Raw genomic sequence first — 20,689 nt, forward strand, 5'->3', positions numbered from 1 at the left:
AGGTAAAACCGCAGGTCTTTTGACCTGCGGTTTCACCTGCGGATTTTACAAAATCCGCGCGGATGAATCCGCACCTAATCCGCAGCGTGTGCACACAGCCTTACCCTAACGGGAAAATGGAGATAGATACTTTTTTTTTTAGTTTTATTATTTTTCCCTAACTAAGGAGGTGATAACGGGGGGTTTGATTTACTATTTATGGCGGTTTTTATGTTTGGCGGCTGTCACACGCTAAAAGACGCTTTTTATTGTAAAATAGTTTTTGCATCACCACATATTGAGAGCTATAATTTTTCTGTATTTTGACCCACTGAGTCATGTGAGGTCTTATTTTTTGCGGGACGAGTTGACGTTTTTATTGGTACCATTTTCGGGCACGTGACATTTTTTGATCGCTTTTTATTCCTATTTTTGGGACGCAGAATGAACAAAAACCAGCGTTTCATGAATTTCTTTTGGGGGGGTGCGTTTACACCGTTCCGCGTGCGGTAAAATTGATAAAGCGGTTTTATTATTCGGGTCAGTACGGTTACAGCGATACCTCATTTAGGTCGTTTTTTTATGTTTTTGTCGGTTTTATGCAATTAAAACTATTTTATATAAAAAATAATTATTTTTGCATCGCTTTATTCTGTGAGCTATAACTTTTTTATTTTTTCGCTGATGATGCTGTGTGGCAGCTCGTTTTTTGCGGGACAAGGAGACGTTTTCAGCGGTACCATGGATATTTATATGCGTCTTTTTGATCGCGCGATATTACACTTTTTGTTTGGCGGTATGATAATAAATCATTATTTTTTGCTTCGTTTTTTATTTTTATTTTTTAAGGGGTTCGCTAAAAGGGTTAACTAATGGGACAGTTTTATAGGGCGGGTCATTACGGACGCGGCGATACCTAATATGTGTACTTTTATTTTTTTTTTTTTTTATTATTTTCAAAAAATGAATTTATTGGGGAATATTTTTTTTTTTTTTTACTAATTTATTTGGCGATTTTTTTTAATTTATTTTTACATTTTTTTTTAATTTTTTTTTTACTTTATTACATAGTCCCAGGTGGGACATCACTGTCCTGTGACAGATCGCTGATCTGTCACATCACAGATCACTGTGACAGATCAGCAATCTGTCACAGGCATTGAAGCAGACTTCCTCTTGCCTGCGCTTTGCAGGCACTGAGGAAGCCAGCTTCCTCAGGTCCCCGAAGGCCCCCGTCGCCATCTTGGATTTGGGGGCCTGGAGGATAGGAGCCCCCCGCAGCAGCGCTGCACATTGCGCTGCCTTGGGGGGCTCAGGGAAGCACGGAGGGAGCCCCCTCCCTGCCGATGCTTCCCTTTAACTCCCGGTACACCGCGATCATGTTTGATCGCGGTGTGCAAGGGGTTAACGTGTCGGGGGCGGTCCGTGACCGCCCCTGACACATAGTGCCGGGTGTCAGCTGTGATAATCAGCTGACACCCGGCCGCGATCAGCGGCGCTCGCCACGTGGGCGCCGCTGATCGCGGTAGACGTACTATCCCGTCCACGGTCATACGGGCCCGGGTACCGTGGACGGGATAGTACGTCGGATGTCAGGAAGGGGTTAAAAACCTTATCATTTGTCAAAGTTGACGTCTGTGTGAATAAGGGCAGACAAGGACCGGGTCCCAACCACTGGACACCAGTTAGGGGAAGCCTTTAAATACAATTTCCAGCTCAGGAGAGGGAGGCCACACCCCAGCTTGCACAGAATGCAAAAATACAAAGAAAAAACACAGAAATTGAGCTTGGTTTGAGTTGGCACACATGCAGCATATAAATGCATGTTCACATGGCCAAAAAGCATACAAAACCTACAAAAGACAAAATGAAAAAACCCTGCTGTAATTAAGTAAAAAGCAAAAGTGCATTTAAATCATACCGAGATCTTAGTAATACTGTATTTGATCAAACATGGCATAAAATACAGTATTACTAAGAACTCTGTATGATTTAAATGCACTTTTGCTTTTTACTTATTTAATTACAGCAGGGTTTTCTTCATTTTGTCTTTTGTAGGTTTTGTATGCTTTTTGGCCATGTGAACATGCATTTATATGCTGCATGTGTACCAGCTCAATGTTAGATTTATGTACGCGTGATGCATGCAGATCTATGCGAATTATACGCTGTGCACAGATACGCTAATGTGAAACCAGCCTTAGCTCTTCTGCCTCAGCACAGCCCAGCACACTATTCCAGGAGCCTTCTAGTCCCCAAAAATGGCGCCATAGTCCAGCAAGCATGAGTTTTATACTTTCACGTCCAGTTATGCATACTTCTCCCCTTAGGGGAGTTTTCTCTGCCAGTATCGTCGCTACTTAATTTTACGCTTTATTCACTTCTCTGGACTACCACACAGGGGCATTTCCTCTTCAACTTACTTATCCGCTCACTTATCCTTCCTTCTTGGGCAGGTCACCCTATTGACAGACAACTGCATACCATCCCGTTAGGCTTCCTGCCCTAGGCCTTTATACTTCTTCCTTTTCTCTGTTTTGCTCTGGGCCAACTCTAGACACTACTTACTTCCTTCTCGTTGTCGCTTACTACCTGCCTTGGTCATCTCACTGTTACCAAAAAAGCACTGTCACGAATTTACCATGACAGAGAGGGGCCAGAACACCGAGGTGTCTGATTTCACTTACTTTTGCACTGATTAGTATCATTTCACCATCATATTAAACAGAGTTTCTGCTAGCATTGCAGGGGTTAATGTGTTCAATTGAGAGCTCCTGAAGTGTTTTTCAGAAAATGGTTGCTTGGTGATTTCTCTGTGTGCATATCATCACCATCCTCTCCTATTTGTTTTTTCCTTTCTTAACTTCTCGGTGTCCTACTCTGTTGTTTGAGTGCATATTTGTATGATTGGTATTTTCATTCATCCCTGTACATCTTCCCTTGTTAGTCCAGTTTGTGCATTCTTATACACTACAACACCACACTTACCTGGGAGGGGACAGATCAGGGCTGATTTAGGAGCTCAGCAAGGAACGTGGCTCCTGCATCTTCACCATCAGAAGTAATTACTGAGATCAGGGCTAGCTGGTATGCCTCTATCTTTACGGATAGGGAAGGAGCCCCTAGCCACAGGATATCCTGCAACAGTACTGTGACAAGCACCCACTGCATGCAGTTTCGCTGACTAGCCAGATTAGAAGTCTGCTTCTATTGCCGGCTCATTACTATCTCCCGTTCTACCTGGAAGCTCTCTTCAGTTCCTTCACTTGGCTCCTCCTCTCTGAGCGAGTCTCAGCTATTAACTTTAACTATCCCTGTCAACTACCTATGGCTGGGCCAAGCATAATTCTTGAGCAATGCAAATTATTAAACATACAAACATTGTGATGTTTTACATCACTCCACATATTTCAACAGCAGGAGGTAGGGGAGGAGGAAAAAGTGGATGACACAAACTCTTCTTATACCTGCATCAGCCATCACCACCATTGGCACCCTGAAATCTTGATTGTATGGTTCCATGGCGAAGAAATGGCCTTGGAGTCTGCTAGCTATAGTGGCCTGTTCAGAAGTTAGCAACATTGTAGTGGTAAAAATATAATGTTTTCATTCCTGTCATTCTGCTTTGCGTTAATTTCTGAAAAGCATCTGAAGTGTTAAAAAATTACCTGACGGCAGTTTTGAAAATTTTTATATTCATATATATGGATATATATATATATATATATATATATATATATGCACAACCTTGAATTAATACTTTGAGGTAGCCTTTGAATTTATGAAAGCATTCAGTCTTTTTTTGGATTGAAGCCTATAGGCATGACCCATCGAGAATTGCCAATCTTTGTCCACTTTTCCTTGCAGTAGTGCTCCAAATCTGTAAGATTGCGAGGGCATGTCCTGTGTACAATCCTCTTCAGGTCATCCCACAGACTTTCAATTGGATTCAGGTATTGACTCTGGGTGAGTGACAACAAAACTTTGATCATCTTCTGACAAAGACATTCTTTTGTTGATTTGGCGGTATGCTTATGGCCGGTGAAATTTCTCTTCAGCTTTTCCGCAGAGGGATTAAGATTTTATTGCAAAATAAATCGATATTTGGAAATGTTCATAGTTCTCTCTACCTAGACTAAAGCCAGAGTGCCAGCTGCTGAAATACAGTACAAAAGCATAATGCTGTCTCCACCATGCTTCACTATGGGTATTGTGTTATTTTGGTGATACACAGTGTTGGCTTTGAGCCAAACATACCTTTTGGAATTATGGCCAAAAAGTTCAACCTTGGGCTCATGTGACCATAACACTTTTTCTCACATGCTTTTGACTTACTTGATGAAATAAGGTACAACAAAAGTTAAAAATAAAGTGCTTGTCATTTAAGGTCCAGCCATTGGTGTAATAAACAGAAGCGTTCCAATAACGCTGCATGAACTAGTCACCAGCCAGTATCTGTACAAGTGCAGATGCAGAGTGTTGCTGAGTGTGTAGAAGACAGAACAGGGAATAGCTAATAAAAGGCAATAGCCAGCTCACCGACAGCCACTGTAGGCACACAGAACTCTCTCCTGAGAAGGCGTCTTAGACAAATGGAGAAAAAAGTGGTTATGTTCCAACTATGATAAAGATTGCCACTGCCATCAAAATGCTTCACCCTTGTTCGCTCATGATATGGAGCATCTATTATCATTTTAAACTGGATTAATAAAGGAGCTGGAATGAAACCACTTTTTTCTCCAATAGTTAATTAGATAGGTGAGGCTATTCTAAAGAAATGTGTTTTTAGGGCTCGCTTCAAACTGTGGATACTGGGAATTAGCCTGATTTTCTGGGGCAATACGAGAGAAGTCCTGGAGGCGGGAGTGTCAGGTTCAGATTATAGAGGATGTTAGTCTTCAGTCATTAGTGAAATGAAGAGGAAAAGATATGGTGGTAGACAGAGATGAGGGAGGAGCTGTAGGGCGGTGAAGAACTGTGGAGAGAGCTGTGTGTGTGAGAGTGAAAAGTTTATATTGGATTATGTAGTGGATGGGCAACCAGTAGTATTTGCAGTGACTTGCAGAGCATGGAGGCATCAGTTTATCACTTGGTCAGAATTATCATATAGGTTTTGGCTAAACATAGCCTGGTGGGGATGTATTTCTTTGTTAAGAAAAAGAAAAAAGTCTTCCATCTTGCCACCCTTGCCAACAAGTCAATCTTTTTAGTTTGCCTATTTGTACAGATTATGGTTGACATTAAAAAAAAGTTCTTAAACCATTCTTCTTGCTATAATGTTTTACATGACTAAAAAAAATAATTAAAAAAAAAAAACAACTGAAATTACTTTAGGCGGAAAATAAAAATAAAAAAATCAAATAATTTGATTTAGCTGTTCTAGTATGATTTGCCAGACATTATTTTAGTTGTATTTTACAACAAAAACCATAGTCTGTAAACAGCATCTTACATCACAGGGATCTCATTTTTGAAAGTTTATCATTCAGGAGAAGAGTAAGAAAAAAAAATTCTAACATATCATTAGATATACAGTACACTGGAAAACTATGAAGACAGTCATCAAAAGTGGCTTTAAATTGGCACAAGAATGGCATTACCTAGAAGTGTATGTGGCACTCCAGGAGTCCGGTTACCACATTGGCATTGCCTCCCTCATATGGGGGTGATGACATGCCTGGAAGCAAGGAGTGGTTTCCTGACCAGATAACACTTACATCCATCACTTTTCCTGACTCCAGACCAGAAGGGGGAGCTCTAAACCCAGTTTCAAGGGGAACTTCTCTATTAATTCTGGCCTGGAGGTGGGGTCAGTCAGTCTGTCTGGGACTGAGAGAGACAGAGTCTGAGTGAAGAGAGAAGTGAAAGAGAACCTGGGAAGTGGAGCTGTGATCAAGCTCACCCCAGAGTACAGCGCTAGATGCTGGACGCCAGAGTCCATGGCTGACTGGTACAACAGTCCAAGCAGCTAAATCTGAAGAGCAGGGGATTGCAGGTCTCATGGCCCAGCAATACCCGAAGGCACAGCAGCAGACCAGAGCCTGGAGATGCCATAAAGGAGCAACACCTGCAATAGGCTTAAGCTGCCTGCCATATGGGCAAGTATTTTAGAACAATAAGAAACAGAAGACTCAGCATAGATTTAGGCAGCAAGGACCTCAGAGAACAGCGCAGTAAGGAGGCCTCAAAACCCATCTGGCTTAGTGGATCCTAAGTTGCTTTCAGACTGCCCGGACCTCCATTGTCATCTGTAACTAGTGCCCTGGCCTGCACTACAAACCATGAGTAAAAGTGTGGAAACTGCACCCTGCTGTGTCCTCAGAGTTATTTACTGCACCATCCACCCTGCACTACATCCATAATCACCATCTTTAACAATATAATTTCCCTGGGACTAAGCTCTACCTGTAGAGAGCTGCATCACCATCAGCCGAGCGGTCTCTTTAAGCAGCATTGGCCATCCTTGGCCGAGTACCACAGGTTGCGTCACGAACCATCTCTTATAAACTTTATTTCCCCTTTAATCATCCTTTTTCGTTGGACGCCCATGGCCACGGACCGGTTCACTGCTACCGTGACACATCCCCTTAAGAACTGGCCAGGTACCGAGTCCCCACGGCCCTGGCGGGCGCGCCATGTACATCCCTCAAAAATTAATGAAAAGACAATTAGAAAACTGGTCAAGGAGTCTGCTAAGAGGTCAACAGCAACATTAAAGAAGCTGCAAGACTTTCTGCCAAGTACTGGTTGTGTACTGCATGGCCTTGATAAAAATCTTATGAGGAATTTCACCTTTTAGCATGACATTGAGGCTAAGTGTGCCCACAAATCAACAAAAGAATGGCTTTACCAGAAAAATATTGAAGTTTTGGAATGGCGCAGTCATAGCCCAGACCTGAATCGCGATCTGACAGATTTGGAGTGTTACTTCAAGGTAGAGTGGGCAAAGATTGACAATTCTAGATATGTTGTGCTGACATAATCCTACCCAAAAATACTGTATACTGTCATAAATTCAAAGGGTACTTCAGCAATGTATTAGTTTAAGGGATTGCATACATATGTACTACCATATTAGTTTCGGTCTTTGATATCTTTCCCGGTAGAAAAAGAAAAATAGTTTTTTTTTCAATTTAGTTGTGCAGATAATGGGTGACATTAAAGGGTTGTTCACTACTTTTACTTTGATGGGCCTAGCCTTAGGTCATCAATGTGTTATATGCAATTGTATGTAAAAATTTTGTCTGGGTATCTGATAGTGATCTTTGAGAGTTTGGAAGCAAGCTGGGTACCTTGTTTAATACAAGATCAGTAATTGGATGAATACCATTTTTGAACCAGGAGAGGGAAATATTTTGGATTAACACTTCTAAAGTTGACAGAGGAGGGGTAATTGATTATTTACTTTTACCTGCTTTATTTGAATGCTTACAAACATGGGGAGAACATATTAACATTTGAACCTTGGGACCAGCGATGCAAAGTAACAGTGCTAACCACTGAGCCACTTTGGTTTTACCTTTACATTAGGGCTGTACTGTCACTATGCACATGCATTCCATTTATCTACATACAGTTAGGTCCAAATATATTTGGACAGAGACAACATTTTTCTAATTTTGCTTCTAGACATTACCACAATGAATTTTAAACAAAACAATTCAGATGCAGTTGAAGTTCAGACTTTCAGCTTCATTTGAGGGTATCCACATTAAAATTGGATGAAGGGTTTAGGAGTTTCAGCTCCTTAACATGTGCCACCCTGTTTTTAAAGGGACCAAAACAAATTGGACAATTGACTCCAAGGCTATTTCATTGACAGGTGTGGGCAATCCCTTCGTTATGTCATTCTCAATTAAGCAGATAAAAGGCCTGGAGTTGATTTGAGGTGTGGTGCTTGCATTTGGAAGGTTTTGCTGTGAAGGAAACATCCGGTCAAAGGAGCTCTCCATGCAGGTGAAACAAGCCATCCTTAAGCTGCAAAAACAGAAAAAACCCATCTGAGAAATTGCTACAACATTAGGAGTGGCAAAATCTACAGTTTGGTACATCCTGAGAAAGAAAGCAAGCACTGGTGAACTCATCAATGCAAAAAGACCTGGGCGACCACGGAAGACAACAGTGGTGGATGATCGCAGATCAATATCCAAATCTACCATAAAGAGAAGACTGCATGAAAGTAAATACAGAGGGTTCACTGCACGGTGCAAGCCACTCATAAGCATCAAGAATAAAAAGGCTAGACTGGACTTTGCTAAAAAACATCTAAAAAAGCCAACACAGTTCTGGAAGAACGTTCTTTGGACAGATGAAACCAAGATCAACCTCTACCAGAATGATGGAAAGAGAAAAGTATGGCGAAGGCGTGGTACAGCTCAGGATCCAAAGCATACCACATCATCTGTAAAACACGGCGGAGGCAGTGTGATGGCTTGGACATGCATGGCTGCCAGTGGCACTGCGTCACTAGTGTTTATTGATGATGTGACACAGGACAGAAGCAGCCGAATGAATTCTGAGGTATTCAGAGCTATATTGTGTGCTCAGATCCAGCCAAACTGGTCGTCGTTTCATACTACAGATGGACAATGACCCAAAACATAAAGCCAAAGCAACCCAGAAGTTTATTAAAGCAAAGAAGTGGAATATTCTTGAACGGCCAAGTCCGTCACCTGATCTCAACCCAACTGAGCATGCATTTCACTTGTTAAAGACTAAACTTCAGACAGAAAGGCCCACAAGCAAACAGCAACTGAAAACCACCACAGTGAAGGCCTGGCAGAGCATCAAAAAGGAGGAAACACAGCGTCTGGTGATGTCCATGAGTTCAAGACTTCAGGCATTCATTGCCAACAAAGGGTTTTCAACCAAGTACTAGAAATGAACATTTTATTTACAATTATTTTATGTCCCTTTAAAAACAGGGTGGCACATGTTAAAGAGCTGAAACTCCTAAACCCTTCATCCAATTTTAATGTGGATACCCTCAAATGAAAGCTGAAAGTCTGAACTTCAACTGCATCTGAATTGTTTTGTTTAAAATTCATTGTGGTAATGTCTAGAACCAAAATTAGAAAAATGTTGTCTCTGTCCAAATATATATGGACCTAACTGTATCTAAACAACTATATGCAAATTCTTTTTCTAGGAAATGGCACGCATTGCATCCACCTTCTGTGGGATCTCCAAAGTAGGTTTCCTTTTTGCATCACATTTATAACATCCATTTTTCCCAAATAATTTTAGGGCAAAGGGATTATTGGAGTGTATCTTATTGTAGATATGAAAGTTTTTCTAAAAAATATTAGTGAACAATTCTATATCCCTTTGAGCCACACTCAGATTTTCCTTTTGCTCTAAGAAGATGAGGGAAAATGAATATCTTCGGGTCCTAATAGTGAGCTCCAATGCTACATGACAAGTTTAAGGATCTCCTTCATATAGGGCTGCACACATCAGCTTTATACACATACTTCTTCACAAGCAGGAATGCTTTACACAAATACTTCTACAAATGCAGGGATCATTTTAAACTATCACTACACGTCATAAATATATATCTAACTCGGTAGTCCGCTGGCATGTGTGTTATATGGGCTGCAGATGTACAGATGAGCCAGTTGGTGGTCTCCAGGTGATAAGCCAGCCTCCTTCCTCTCTTATTCGCAATACTCCAGAGGAGATATGTGATCACAGGTTATAAGTTTAACTAAAATTGAGGCAAAATGCGACATGTGTTTCTGCTATTTTTCAACAAATCCTGGCATGTGACTACATTGTTACTGACCAGGAGCGCCTATTGAAGGAGCACCTGTCAGTCAAACGTACTGACAATACACTTTTTTTTGTGAAAGAGTTAATGGCATTTTCATTATATTAACTCTTTTATTTTCATCCTGCTTCACAGACTTTTCCAACGTCTAGAATCAAAATTGAAAGAGATTTCCAAAATAGCTGGTGAAATAACTCAGAGTGTGTGTTTGTCTCAGGGAATGGAGAGAAAGAATGTTATACAACACATTCGCAATATGTACAAGGTTGATTTGAGTGCAAGTCGACATTGGCAAGAACTTGTCCAGCAAATGACTCATGACAGGTAAGTAATTGCTAATACCTGGTTAGAATACTTTCTTTTATGTTACTATCAGGATGTGCTAACAGCACAATAGTAAAGGACTGCCATGGGTACTGAAGCTGTAGCAAATCATTGTCAGCAGTTGTCAGCTTGTATATTACAGCTCACTTCCCCCTGCAGTGGCCGGTACCTGAGATTAATACAATCTTGGCATTATAATTTAAAACCTTAGATGTATTTGTCAAAAATAACATTTACATAACATGTGCACAGCCAGGTCATAGTGTTTACTTGTGTGGGCTGTGTTACTCGAGGATCTTTTGCTTTACTGAGGAATACAGAAGCTGAAATCAGCTTACACCCACACAGGACTAGACTGGCTCTTCCAGGAACCAGCAGATCTACTAGTGAGCCCTTGACTCAAACCATTCCTTGTTCCTAACCAACACTATAGTATACATGAATATAATCTTCCTGCTCTAAAGTAATATCACATCTGAGGTAAACAGTTGTGTCCTGAGCCATTCACATCTCTCCAGGTTTGTCACTTTCTTATTGCTTAGTTGTGGGAACTTCTTGAGTGACAGTTTCCTTTTCCTAAGCTAGTGATACTAGGAATGAATGGGTCTGTCACTGCACTTGTTCTAAAGTCTACACTGTTTTTTGCAAATGGAGAGAAGAGTCTTGGAACAAGAAGTGTTGATTCCGAAAACTGCTCTGGAAAATGCTGAAACTGATGATTTTGCAGGACTGATAAAAGGTCAGAATTTGAGAGGGTGCGGGTGGCAGGTGATCAGCTAACTGTTGTGTAGAAAGCAATGGGATTGAGAGAAGTGTCTGGTAGCACAAAAATTAAGTTCCCAGCCTGGAATATAGCTACTGCTCATATTTGGCAAGGCTCTAGTGATCGATTTTCAAGGCAACAAGCTGTAAACTATGTAAGATAAAAGCTCTTGCAGCAGCAGAATGATAGCAGATAGAGAAAAAAACAGGTCAATTACAAACTGTCTTATTTTCATGCAAACTAAGGGTATGTGCGCACGTTGAATATTTGCTTGCAGAAATTTCTGCAAGGTTTCTGCATCTCTTGGCAGCAAAAATGCTGCTGAAAAAAACTCGCATTTTTGCATTTTTTTTTGTACAGAAATGAATGCTTTTTGTGAGCTAAATAAAGATGTTTGAAAAAACTTAGTGATGTATTTCCTGGTTCTACTTATTTCCATGCATATCAAAACCCTGATTTCTTCTCTTCAGACTCAATATTGAATTTCAGATTTCACTCTGCTTCTTTTTCTTCTATTCTCTACTATCAATACATGATGCATCAGCACAGTATGATATGGGCAGTGTGAGGCAGCGACAGGTATCATATGCTAGGGTCGCTATGTGCTATGTGTCCCCCAGGATGCACACAGTAGCATATTGAGTCCCCGGGAGTGCATTGCAGTCACAGACATAGCTGTGATTGTAATGCAAAATAAAAGTGTGTTGGTCTTTGGGCAAGCTATCTGTCCAAGGCAGATTTAAGAAAACCTGCTCTGGGCTTTTATTTTTTAAATGGACTACAGCATCATAGTGGGGCAGTCCGTTTACTCCCCCAGGCCTAGGTTTTCCATGTGGCCTATGGCCACAGGTTCTTTGTAAAAACCTCTGCAGCAGAGGATTGGGTGCGTCAGTCTTGTTTTGCAAACCTGGAGAGCAGAAGGCTCTGCCTTAGCTTTAGCCTACGTGAAACAACACAGAGCCAAGCGGAGCCAAAAGGCTTGGCACTCCTCAGCGTACACGGCGATGCAGTCGCCCACAGTAACGGTTCCGGTAACAGACTATCTTGTTTCCCAGCTGTGATCCAGGGGATCCTATTTACTTTCTGTTTTGTGAGTACGCTGACTATTAAGAGACTTTGGTCTGAATTTTCGTGGGTCACTGCCTGTCTGTCACACTGCACGAACCCCGCTGCACAACAGCAGCTAGAGCTAAATTAAAAGTTTCTGGGTCTGCATCATGTATGCATATACAGCTACTTACACACTAGCATGAATATTTTTATAGACACCGCTCACCTCTCTGTGGCCCTTCTTCTCCTTACTGTCACCTGTTTGGTTCTTGACATATCTTCTGATCATCACAGCGCTTGCTGAAATCCCGGATATCTCACGCTGGGTCAGGATGTCCGACTGTAATAGTGTTTGGGAGGATTCTGTGCATGCACTTGCGAGTCATGACATGTGCTGTGACGTCATGACACTGGGATCTTTTACACGCTGATGTAGAACCCTCCCAGGCCCCATTAAAGACAGAAATCCAGACCCAATGTCAGAGGCCCAGGGATTCCAGAGTGGAGCGACTGGTTAAATGAGCTGTTAGGTAATTTTATTTACTTTTTTTTTTTAAATAGCATTTTGAAGTCCTTTTGCGATTTAGTAAAATAGTAGCCAGCGGTTGCCATTTTGTTGAATTTATGCAGAGGTGAATTAAAAAAAATCTGTCATTATATGCACCCTCCATCCTGGTATATGTCCCTTATCCTGGGCTTTATTCTGGTATATATATCCCCCATCCTGGTATATGTCCCCTGTTCTGCCGCTGTTCTTTAATGTATAGAAGAAAAGTAAACCATTATACTCACCAGGGGCGTATCCATAACAGAAGTATAATGCACTTCCCATAGTCCCCCATATAGTATAACGCACAGCCCATAGTCCTCCCTATAGTATAATGCACACCCCATAGTCCTCCGTACAGCATAATGCACAGTCCACTGTCATCCTTAAAGTATAATGCAGTCAATAGTCACCCATAAAATATAATGCACAACCCATAGTCATCCATAAAGTATAATATACAGTTCATAGTCATCCAAAAAGTGTAATGCACAGCCCATAGTCATGCATAAAGTATAATACACATCCGATAGTCACCCATAGAATTTAATGAACATCCCATAGACATCCATGTAGTAGTATAATGCAGATCCTATGGGGCCCGGGAGGGTTCTACATCACTAATAAAGTATAATGCACATCCCATTGACATCCATGTAGCAGTATAATGCTCATCCAATAGTCATCCAACAAGTATAATGCACCTCATAGTTTTCCATAAAGTATACTGCACATCCCATAGTCATCCATAAAGTATAATGCTCAGCCCATAGTCATCCATAAAGTATAATGCACCTCATAGTGATCCATAAAGTATAATGCACAGCCCATAGTCATCCATAATGTATAATGCACAGCCCATAGTCACTACTAAAGTATAATGCACATCCCATTGACATCCATGTAGCAGTATAATGCTCATCTGATAGTTATCCATAAAGTATAATGCACCTCATAGTTATCCATTAAGTATACTGCACATCCCATAGTCATCTATAAAGTATAATGCACCTCATAATGATCCATAAAGTATAATGCAGAGTCCATGGTCATCTATAAAGTATACTGCACAGCCCATAGTCATCCATAAAATATAATGCACAGCCCATAGTCATCCATAAAGTATAATGCACAGCCCATAGTCACCCATAAAGTTTAATACGCATCCCATAGTCACCCATAAAGTTTAACGCACATCCCATAGACATCCATGTAGTAATATAATGCACATCCCATAGTCACCAATAAAGTATAATGCACATCCCATAGACATCCATGTAGTAGTATAATGCACATGTTACAGTCACCAATAAAGTACACTACACATCCCATAGACATCCATGTAGTAGTATAATGCACATCCCATAAACATCCAAGTAGTAGTATAATGCACATCCCATAGTCACTAATAAAGTAAAATGCACATCCCATAGATATATATGTAGTAGTATAATGCACATCCCATAATTACTCATAAAATATAATGCACATCGCATAGACATCCATGTAGTAGTATGGCTACAGATTTAACCCCTTTACCCACAAGGGTGGTTTGCACGTTAACGACTGGGCCAATTTTTACAATTCTGACCACTGTCCCTTTGTGAGGTAATAACTCTGAAACGTTTCAATGGATCTTGGCGATTCTGGGATTGTTTTTTCGTGACATATTGTACTTCATGGTAGTGGTAAAATTTCTTTGCTATGACTTCCGTTTATTTATGCAAAAACACGGAAATATGGTGAAAATTGTAAAATTTTGCAATTTTCAAATTTTGAATTTTGATGCTCTTAAAACAGAGAAATATGTCACACAAAATAGTTAATAAATATTTCCCACATGTCTACTTTACATGTTTACTTTACTTTTGGAAACAAAATTGTTTATTGTTAGGAAGTTATAAGGGTTAAAAGTTGGCCAGCGATTTCGCATTTTTACAACAAAATTTACAAAACCATTTTTTTTGGGACCACCTCACATTTGAAGTCATTTTGAGGGGTCTATATGGCAGAAAAGTGACTTACCCAAGTGACACCATTCTAAAAACTGCACCCCTCAAACTGATCAAAACCATATTCAAGAAGTTTATTAACCTTTCAGCTGTTTCACAGGAGCAGGAGCAGAAGCAACGTGGAAGGAAAAAATGAACATTTACCTTTTTAGTCATAAAAATGATCTTTTAGCAACAATTTTTTTATCTTCACAAGGGTAAAAAAAAGATAAAGCTGTTGTTCAAATTCTCCTATATTCTCTCCAATAAAAATGAAAAAAGCATATACATAATGGGAGGAATAGGACTAAGCGACAGCACATGTGAAAAAGACTTGGGTATACTAATAGATCACAGACTGAATATGAGTCAACAGTGTGATGCAGCAGCAAAAAAGGCAAATGCAATTCTAGGATGTATTAACAGAAGCATACAGTCTAGATCACATGAAGTCATTATTGCCCTCTACTCCTCTTTGGTCAGACCTCATCTGGAATACTGTGTCCAGTTTTGGGTGCCACATTTTAAAAAAGACATCAACAAACTGGAGCAAGTTCAGAAAAGAGCGACCAGAATGGTGACCGGTCTGCAAACCCTGTCTTATGAGGAAAGGTTGCATGATTTGGGAATGTTTAGCTTGCAAAAGAGAAGACTGAGAGGAGACTTAATAGCTGTCTACAAATATCTCAAAGGCTGTCACATTGTAGAAGGATCATCTTTATTCTCATTTGCACAAGGAAAGACTAGAAGCAATGGGATGAAACTGAATGGGAGGAGACACAGATTAGATATTAGAAAAAAACTTTTTGACAGTTATCATTATTATTGAGTGATCAATGAGTGGAACAGGCTGCCACGAGAAGTGGTGAGGTCTACTTCAATGGAAGTCTTCAAACAGAGGCTGGACAGATATCTGTCTGGGATTATTTAGCAAATCCTGCTTTGAGCAGGGGGTTGGACCAGATGGCCCAGGAGGTCCCTTCCATTCTATGATTCTATGATAAGTGGGGGAAAACCACTGTTTGGGCGCACAGCAGGGCCCGGTAGGAAAGTTGCGCCGTTTGACTTTTTCAACCCAAAATTGGCTGGAATTGAGATCCAGACACATGTCGCGTTTGGAGAGCCCCTGATGTGCCTACACAATGGAAACCCCCCACAAGTGACCACATTTTGGAAACTAGACCCCCCCCAAGGAACTTATCTAGATGTGTGGTGAGAACTTTAAACCCCCAAGTGCTTCACACAAGTTTATAACGTAGAGCTGTGAAAATGAAAAATAATATTTTTTCCACAGACATGATCTTTTAGTCCCCAATTTTTTTTTATTTTGCCAAGGGTAATAGAAGAAATTGAACCCCAAAATTTGTTGTCCTATTTGTCCTGAGTTCGCCGATACCCCATATGTGGGGGGAACTACTGTTTTGTCGCAGGGCAGTACTCAGAAGGGAAGGAGCGCCGTTTGGCTGGAATTGAGATCGGACACCATGTTGCGTTTGGAGAGCCCCTGATGTGCCTAAACAGTGGAAACCCCCCAGAAGTGACCCTATTTTGGAAACTAGACCCCCCAAGGAACTTATCTAGCTGTATGGTGAGTACTTTCAACCCTCAAATGCTTCACAGAAGTTTACAAGCAATATACTCCACCAATGTACACACATGCATATAGATGCATTACCTGGACAAGATGACAGGCTCAGGTTTCACTGTGTGATCCGGGGAGATGTGCACACCCACCCCAACGAGCGTTTCGGCCTATGCCTTCGTCATCTATATTTTGATCACACATGTGGCTAGGATATGTACCTTATTTGTTTTGTTCCTGGTATATTGGCTCAATACCACTATTGTTCCACTAAATTGTACCATTGTGGTACTAATTATATTGCTTCTCTGACTGGGGCCCAGGGGTTTTGTGCGGTCTTTTCCTTGTACAGTAGCATCCTTGCACAAATTTTCCATCATTCCCCCTTGTCATTCCTTGTGCCGATTTAGATACTTTCTTTTGTATGAAATTTTAAACAATAAAATTTTGTATGATTCATATAATCACTTTGTGGACTAGTACATATCTTGTTGCCTTTGGCAACTATCGTGTTTTTCGGATTATAAGATGCACTTTTGTCCCCCCAAATTTTTGGGGAAAGTGGGGGTTGCGTCTTATAATGCGAATCTGTGTGCTGCTGTGCTATAGAGTGGGGGGCGGCGCTGGCATAGTGTCAGGGGGCAGGTGTGGGCTGGCTGCGGGCTCATGTAATTAGGCTCATGTAATATTCACTGAACCCGCTGTCCATCACCTCAGTGCTGAAGCCACGCCGAGTTGGTAGACAGGGGAGCAGTGCATATTACATGTGTCTGTACTCCCCCCCCGCGCCCCGTCACTATAGTCACCTGCCGATGATGGCTTCTGCTCCCAGTCCCCCTGTAGCTTTCCTGTGTCTGCTGACATCCTCCTCCTGCAGGGCGCGCGGCAGCAGCTGCTCATTCAGGCAGTTCATCGCTTCAGGACCTTCCATGATGTGACCAATAGGACCTGCAGTCACGTGACTCCCTTTGTGCACTGCGAGTCACGTGAGCGCAGGTCCTATTGGTCACATCATGGAAGGTCCTGTAGCTACAATGACCTGCCTGAATGAGCAGCAACTGCGTGCGCCCTGCAGGAGGAGGATGTCAGCAGACACAGGAAAGCCATGGGCCGAGCTAGGAGCAGGAGCCATCATCAGAAGGTGAGTTAACTGTTTATTATTTTATCATGTGCTTGCCAGCAGGGGGGAAATATAGGAATGGGGGCCATGTGTGACAGCAGAAGGAATATAGGGACGGGGGGGACAATGTGTGCCAGCAGGGGGAAATATATGAATGAGGGGCCGTGTGTGCCAGCAGGGGGGAATATAGAGACGGGGGGACAATGTGTGCCAGCAGGGGGGAAAATAGGGATGGGGGGACAATGTGTGCGGGCAGGGGGAATATAGCTACGGGGGGCCATGTCCGTACCAGGAGGCATATAGAGACGGGGCCATGTACATGCCAGCAGGGGGCATATAGAGAGAGGGGGGCCATGTGAATGCCAGCATGGGATGGGGGGTTATGTGCCAGCACAAGGGGGCAATACACCAGGATTGGGGTTATATAGATATACCAGGATGAGGGACATATACGGTATACGATTTGAAAGACTGACATTGGCATGATAAGACACACCTCCATTTAACATTTTTTCTGTTTTTCTTCATCAAATTTGGGGGTGCGTCTTATAAAGCGAAAAATACCGGTATTTCTCTTTTAACAGAAGTTTACAAGGCCCAGCATAAAAATAAAATAAAAATTTTTTTTCCCAAGGGTAACAGGAGAAATTGGACCCCAAAAGTTGTTGTCCAATTTGTTCTGACTGCATGAACCCCACATGTAGGGGAGGGCACTGTTTGAGCGCACGGCAGAGCTCGGAAGGGCAGTAGTGATGTTTTGGAATGCAGACTTTGATGGAATGGCCTATGGATGTCATGTTCCGTTTACAGAGCCCCTGATGTGCCTAAACAGTAGAAACCCCCCACAAGTGACCCGATTTTGGAAACTAGACCCCCCAAGGAACTTATCTAGATGTGTGATGAGAACTTTGAACCCCCAAGTGTTTGAGTAAAGTTTATAATGCCCGGCCGTGAAAATAAAAAATCCTATTTTTTTCCCCAAAAAATGATCTTTTAGTCCCCTATTTTTAATTTTACCAAGGGTAACAGGAGAAATTGGACCCCAAAAGTTGTTGTCCAATTTGTCCTGAGTATGCTGATACCCCATTTGTGGGAAAAAATACTGTTTGGTCACACGTTTTGGAATGCAGACTTTGATGGAATGGTCTGCGGGCGTCATGTTCCGTTTGCAGAGCCCCTGATGTGCCTAAACACTAAAAAAAAACACAAGTGCCCCCTTTTTGGAAACTAAACCCACAATGAACTTATCTAGATGTGCCTAAACAGTGGCAATGCCCAACAAGTGCCCCTTTTTGGAAACTAGACCTCAAAGGAACTTATGTAGATGTGCCTAAACAGTGGCAATGCCCAACAAGTGCCCCCTTTTTGGAAACTAGACCCCCAAGGAACTTATCTAGATGTGCCCCCTTTTTTGAACTAATCTACTCTTTCCTGTTAATGTAAATTTAAGTCAATTAGTAGGGCATGAAGGTGTTGTACAGTTTGAAGCAGGCTTTCATACACAGGCCAGGTTGTCCAGGGCAGGTGTCGTATTGATAAATGGTGTCCTTGCGTATTCCCCTTTTGTAACACACTCGGCACCTTTTTTGTGGCTTACCTTTTTTCCAGTTGGTGGGACCACCCCCGAGAAATGCTGACCTGGCACGATACGACCACTTTCAGTTCCGGAAGTACTGGGGCCCGCTCCTTCCTGAATGCCAAATACAGTCATATGTAAAAGTTTGAGCACCCCTATTAATGTTAACCTTTTTTTCTTTATAACAATTTTGGTTTTTGCAACAGCTATTTCAGTTTCATATATCTAATAACTGATGGACTCCGTTATATTTCTGGATTCAAATGAGGTTTATTGTACTAACAAAAAAAGGGGAATCTGCATTTTATCAAAATTTGACAGGTGCAAAAGTATGGGCACCTCAACATAAAAGTGACATTAATATTTCGTAGATCCTCCTTTTGCAAAAATAACAGCCTCTAGTCGCTTCCTGTAGCTATTAATGAGTTCCTGGATGAAGGTATTTGTGACCATTCCTGTTTACAAAACAATTCCAGTTCAGTTAAGTTTGATGGTCGCCGAGCATGGACAGCCCGCTTCAAATCATCCCACAGATGTTCAATGATATTCAGGTCTGGGGACTGGGATGGCCATTCCAGAACATTGTAATTGTTCCTCTGCATGAATGCCTGAGTAGATTTGGAGCGCTGTTTTGGATCATTGTCCTGCTGAAATATCCATCCCCTACGTAACTTCAACTTCGTCACTGATTCTTGCACATTATTGTCAAGAATCTGCTGATATTGAGTTGAATCCATGCGACCCTCAACTTTAACAAGATTCCCGATGCCGGCATTGGCCACACAGCCCCAAAGCATGATGGAACCTCCACCAAATTTTACTGTGGGTAGCAAGTGTTTTTCTTGGAATGCTGTGTTTTTTAGCCTCCATGCATAATGCCTTTTTGTATGACCAAACAACTCAATCTTTGTTTCATCAGTCCACAGGACCTTCTTCCAAAATGTAACTGGCTTGTCCAAATGTGCTTTTGCATACCTCAGGCGACTGTTTGTGGCGTGCTTGCAGAAACGGCTTCTTTCGCATCACTCTCCCATACAGCTTCTCCTTGTGCAAAGTGCGCTGTATTGTTGACCGATGCACAGTGACACCATCTGCAGCAAGATGATGCTGCAGGTCTTTGGAGGTGGTCTGTGGATTGTCCTTGACTGTTCTCACCATTCTTCTTCTCTGCCTTTCTGATATTTTTCTTGGCCTGCCACTTCTGGGCTTAACAAGAACTGTATCTGTGTTCTTCCATTTCCTTACTATGTTCCTCACAGTGGAAACTGACAGGTTAAATCTCTGAGACAACTTTTTGTATCCTTCCCCTGAAAAGCTATGTTGAATAATCTTTGTTTTCAGATCATTTGAGAGTTGTTTTGAGGAGCCCATGATGCCACTCTTCATAGGAGAATCAAATAGGAGAACTACTTGCAAGTGGCCACCTTAAATACATTGTCTCATGATTTGATACACCTGGCTATGAAGTTCAAAGCTCAATGAGGTTACAAAACCAATTTACTGCTTCAGGAAGTCAGTAAAAAGTAGCTAGGAGTGTTCAAATCAAGAAAATGATAAGGGTGCCCATACTTTTGCACCGGTCAAATTTTGTTTAAATGCAGATTGCACATTTTCTGTTAGTACAATAAACCTCATTTGAATCCAGAAATATAACTGAGTCCATCAGTTATTAGATATATGAAACTGAAATAAATGTTGCAAAAACCAAAATTGTTATAAAGAAAAAAGCTTAACATTAATAGGGGTGCCCAAACTTTTACATATGACTGTATCAGCGGATTTGGCTGCTGCGGATCCACAGCAGTTTTTGCTGCGGTGTACAGTAGCATTCTAACCTATGAAAAAAAAACCGCTGTGCAGATGCTGCGGAATTTTCCGCGCGGATTTGCTGCGGTTTCAAAACCGCAGAAAGAATTGACGTGTCAATTCTTTCTGCAGATTCCGCTGCAGTTTGCCATCTATTCCATTGTGGAGATGAAAAACCG

The 20,689-nt window shown here is 41.6% G+C and overlaps 1 protein-coding gene across 3 annotated transcripts in view; it reads left to right on the forward strand.

Moving 5' to 3' along the window:
• LYST (lysosomal trafficking regulator) overlaps positions 1 to 20,689 on the forward strand; it is a 722,897-nt gene that overhangs the window by 466,604 nt on the left and 235,604 nt on the right. For all 3 annotated transcript variants that reach the window (XM_073560091.1, XM_073560092.1, XM_073560093.1), the window contains exon 33: positions 9,887 to 10,075. In XM_073560091.1, coding sequence (XP_073416192.1) covers positions 9,887 to 10,075 — 189 coding nt within the window. The remainder of the gene's footprint in view (positions 1 to 9,886; positions 10,076 to 20,689) is intronic.

The sequence above is a fragment of the Dendrobates tinctorius genome, unplaced genomic scaffold (genome assembly GCF_039654945.1).
Source record: "Dendrobates tinctorius isolate UK_male_01 unplaced genomic scaffold, ASM3965494v1 ptg000293l, whole genome shotgun sequence".
Lineage (NCBI taxonomy): Eukaryota > Metazoa > Chordata > Amphibia > Anura > Dendrobatidae > Dendrobates > Dendrobates tinctorius.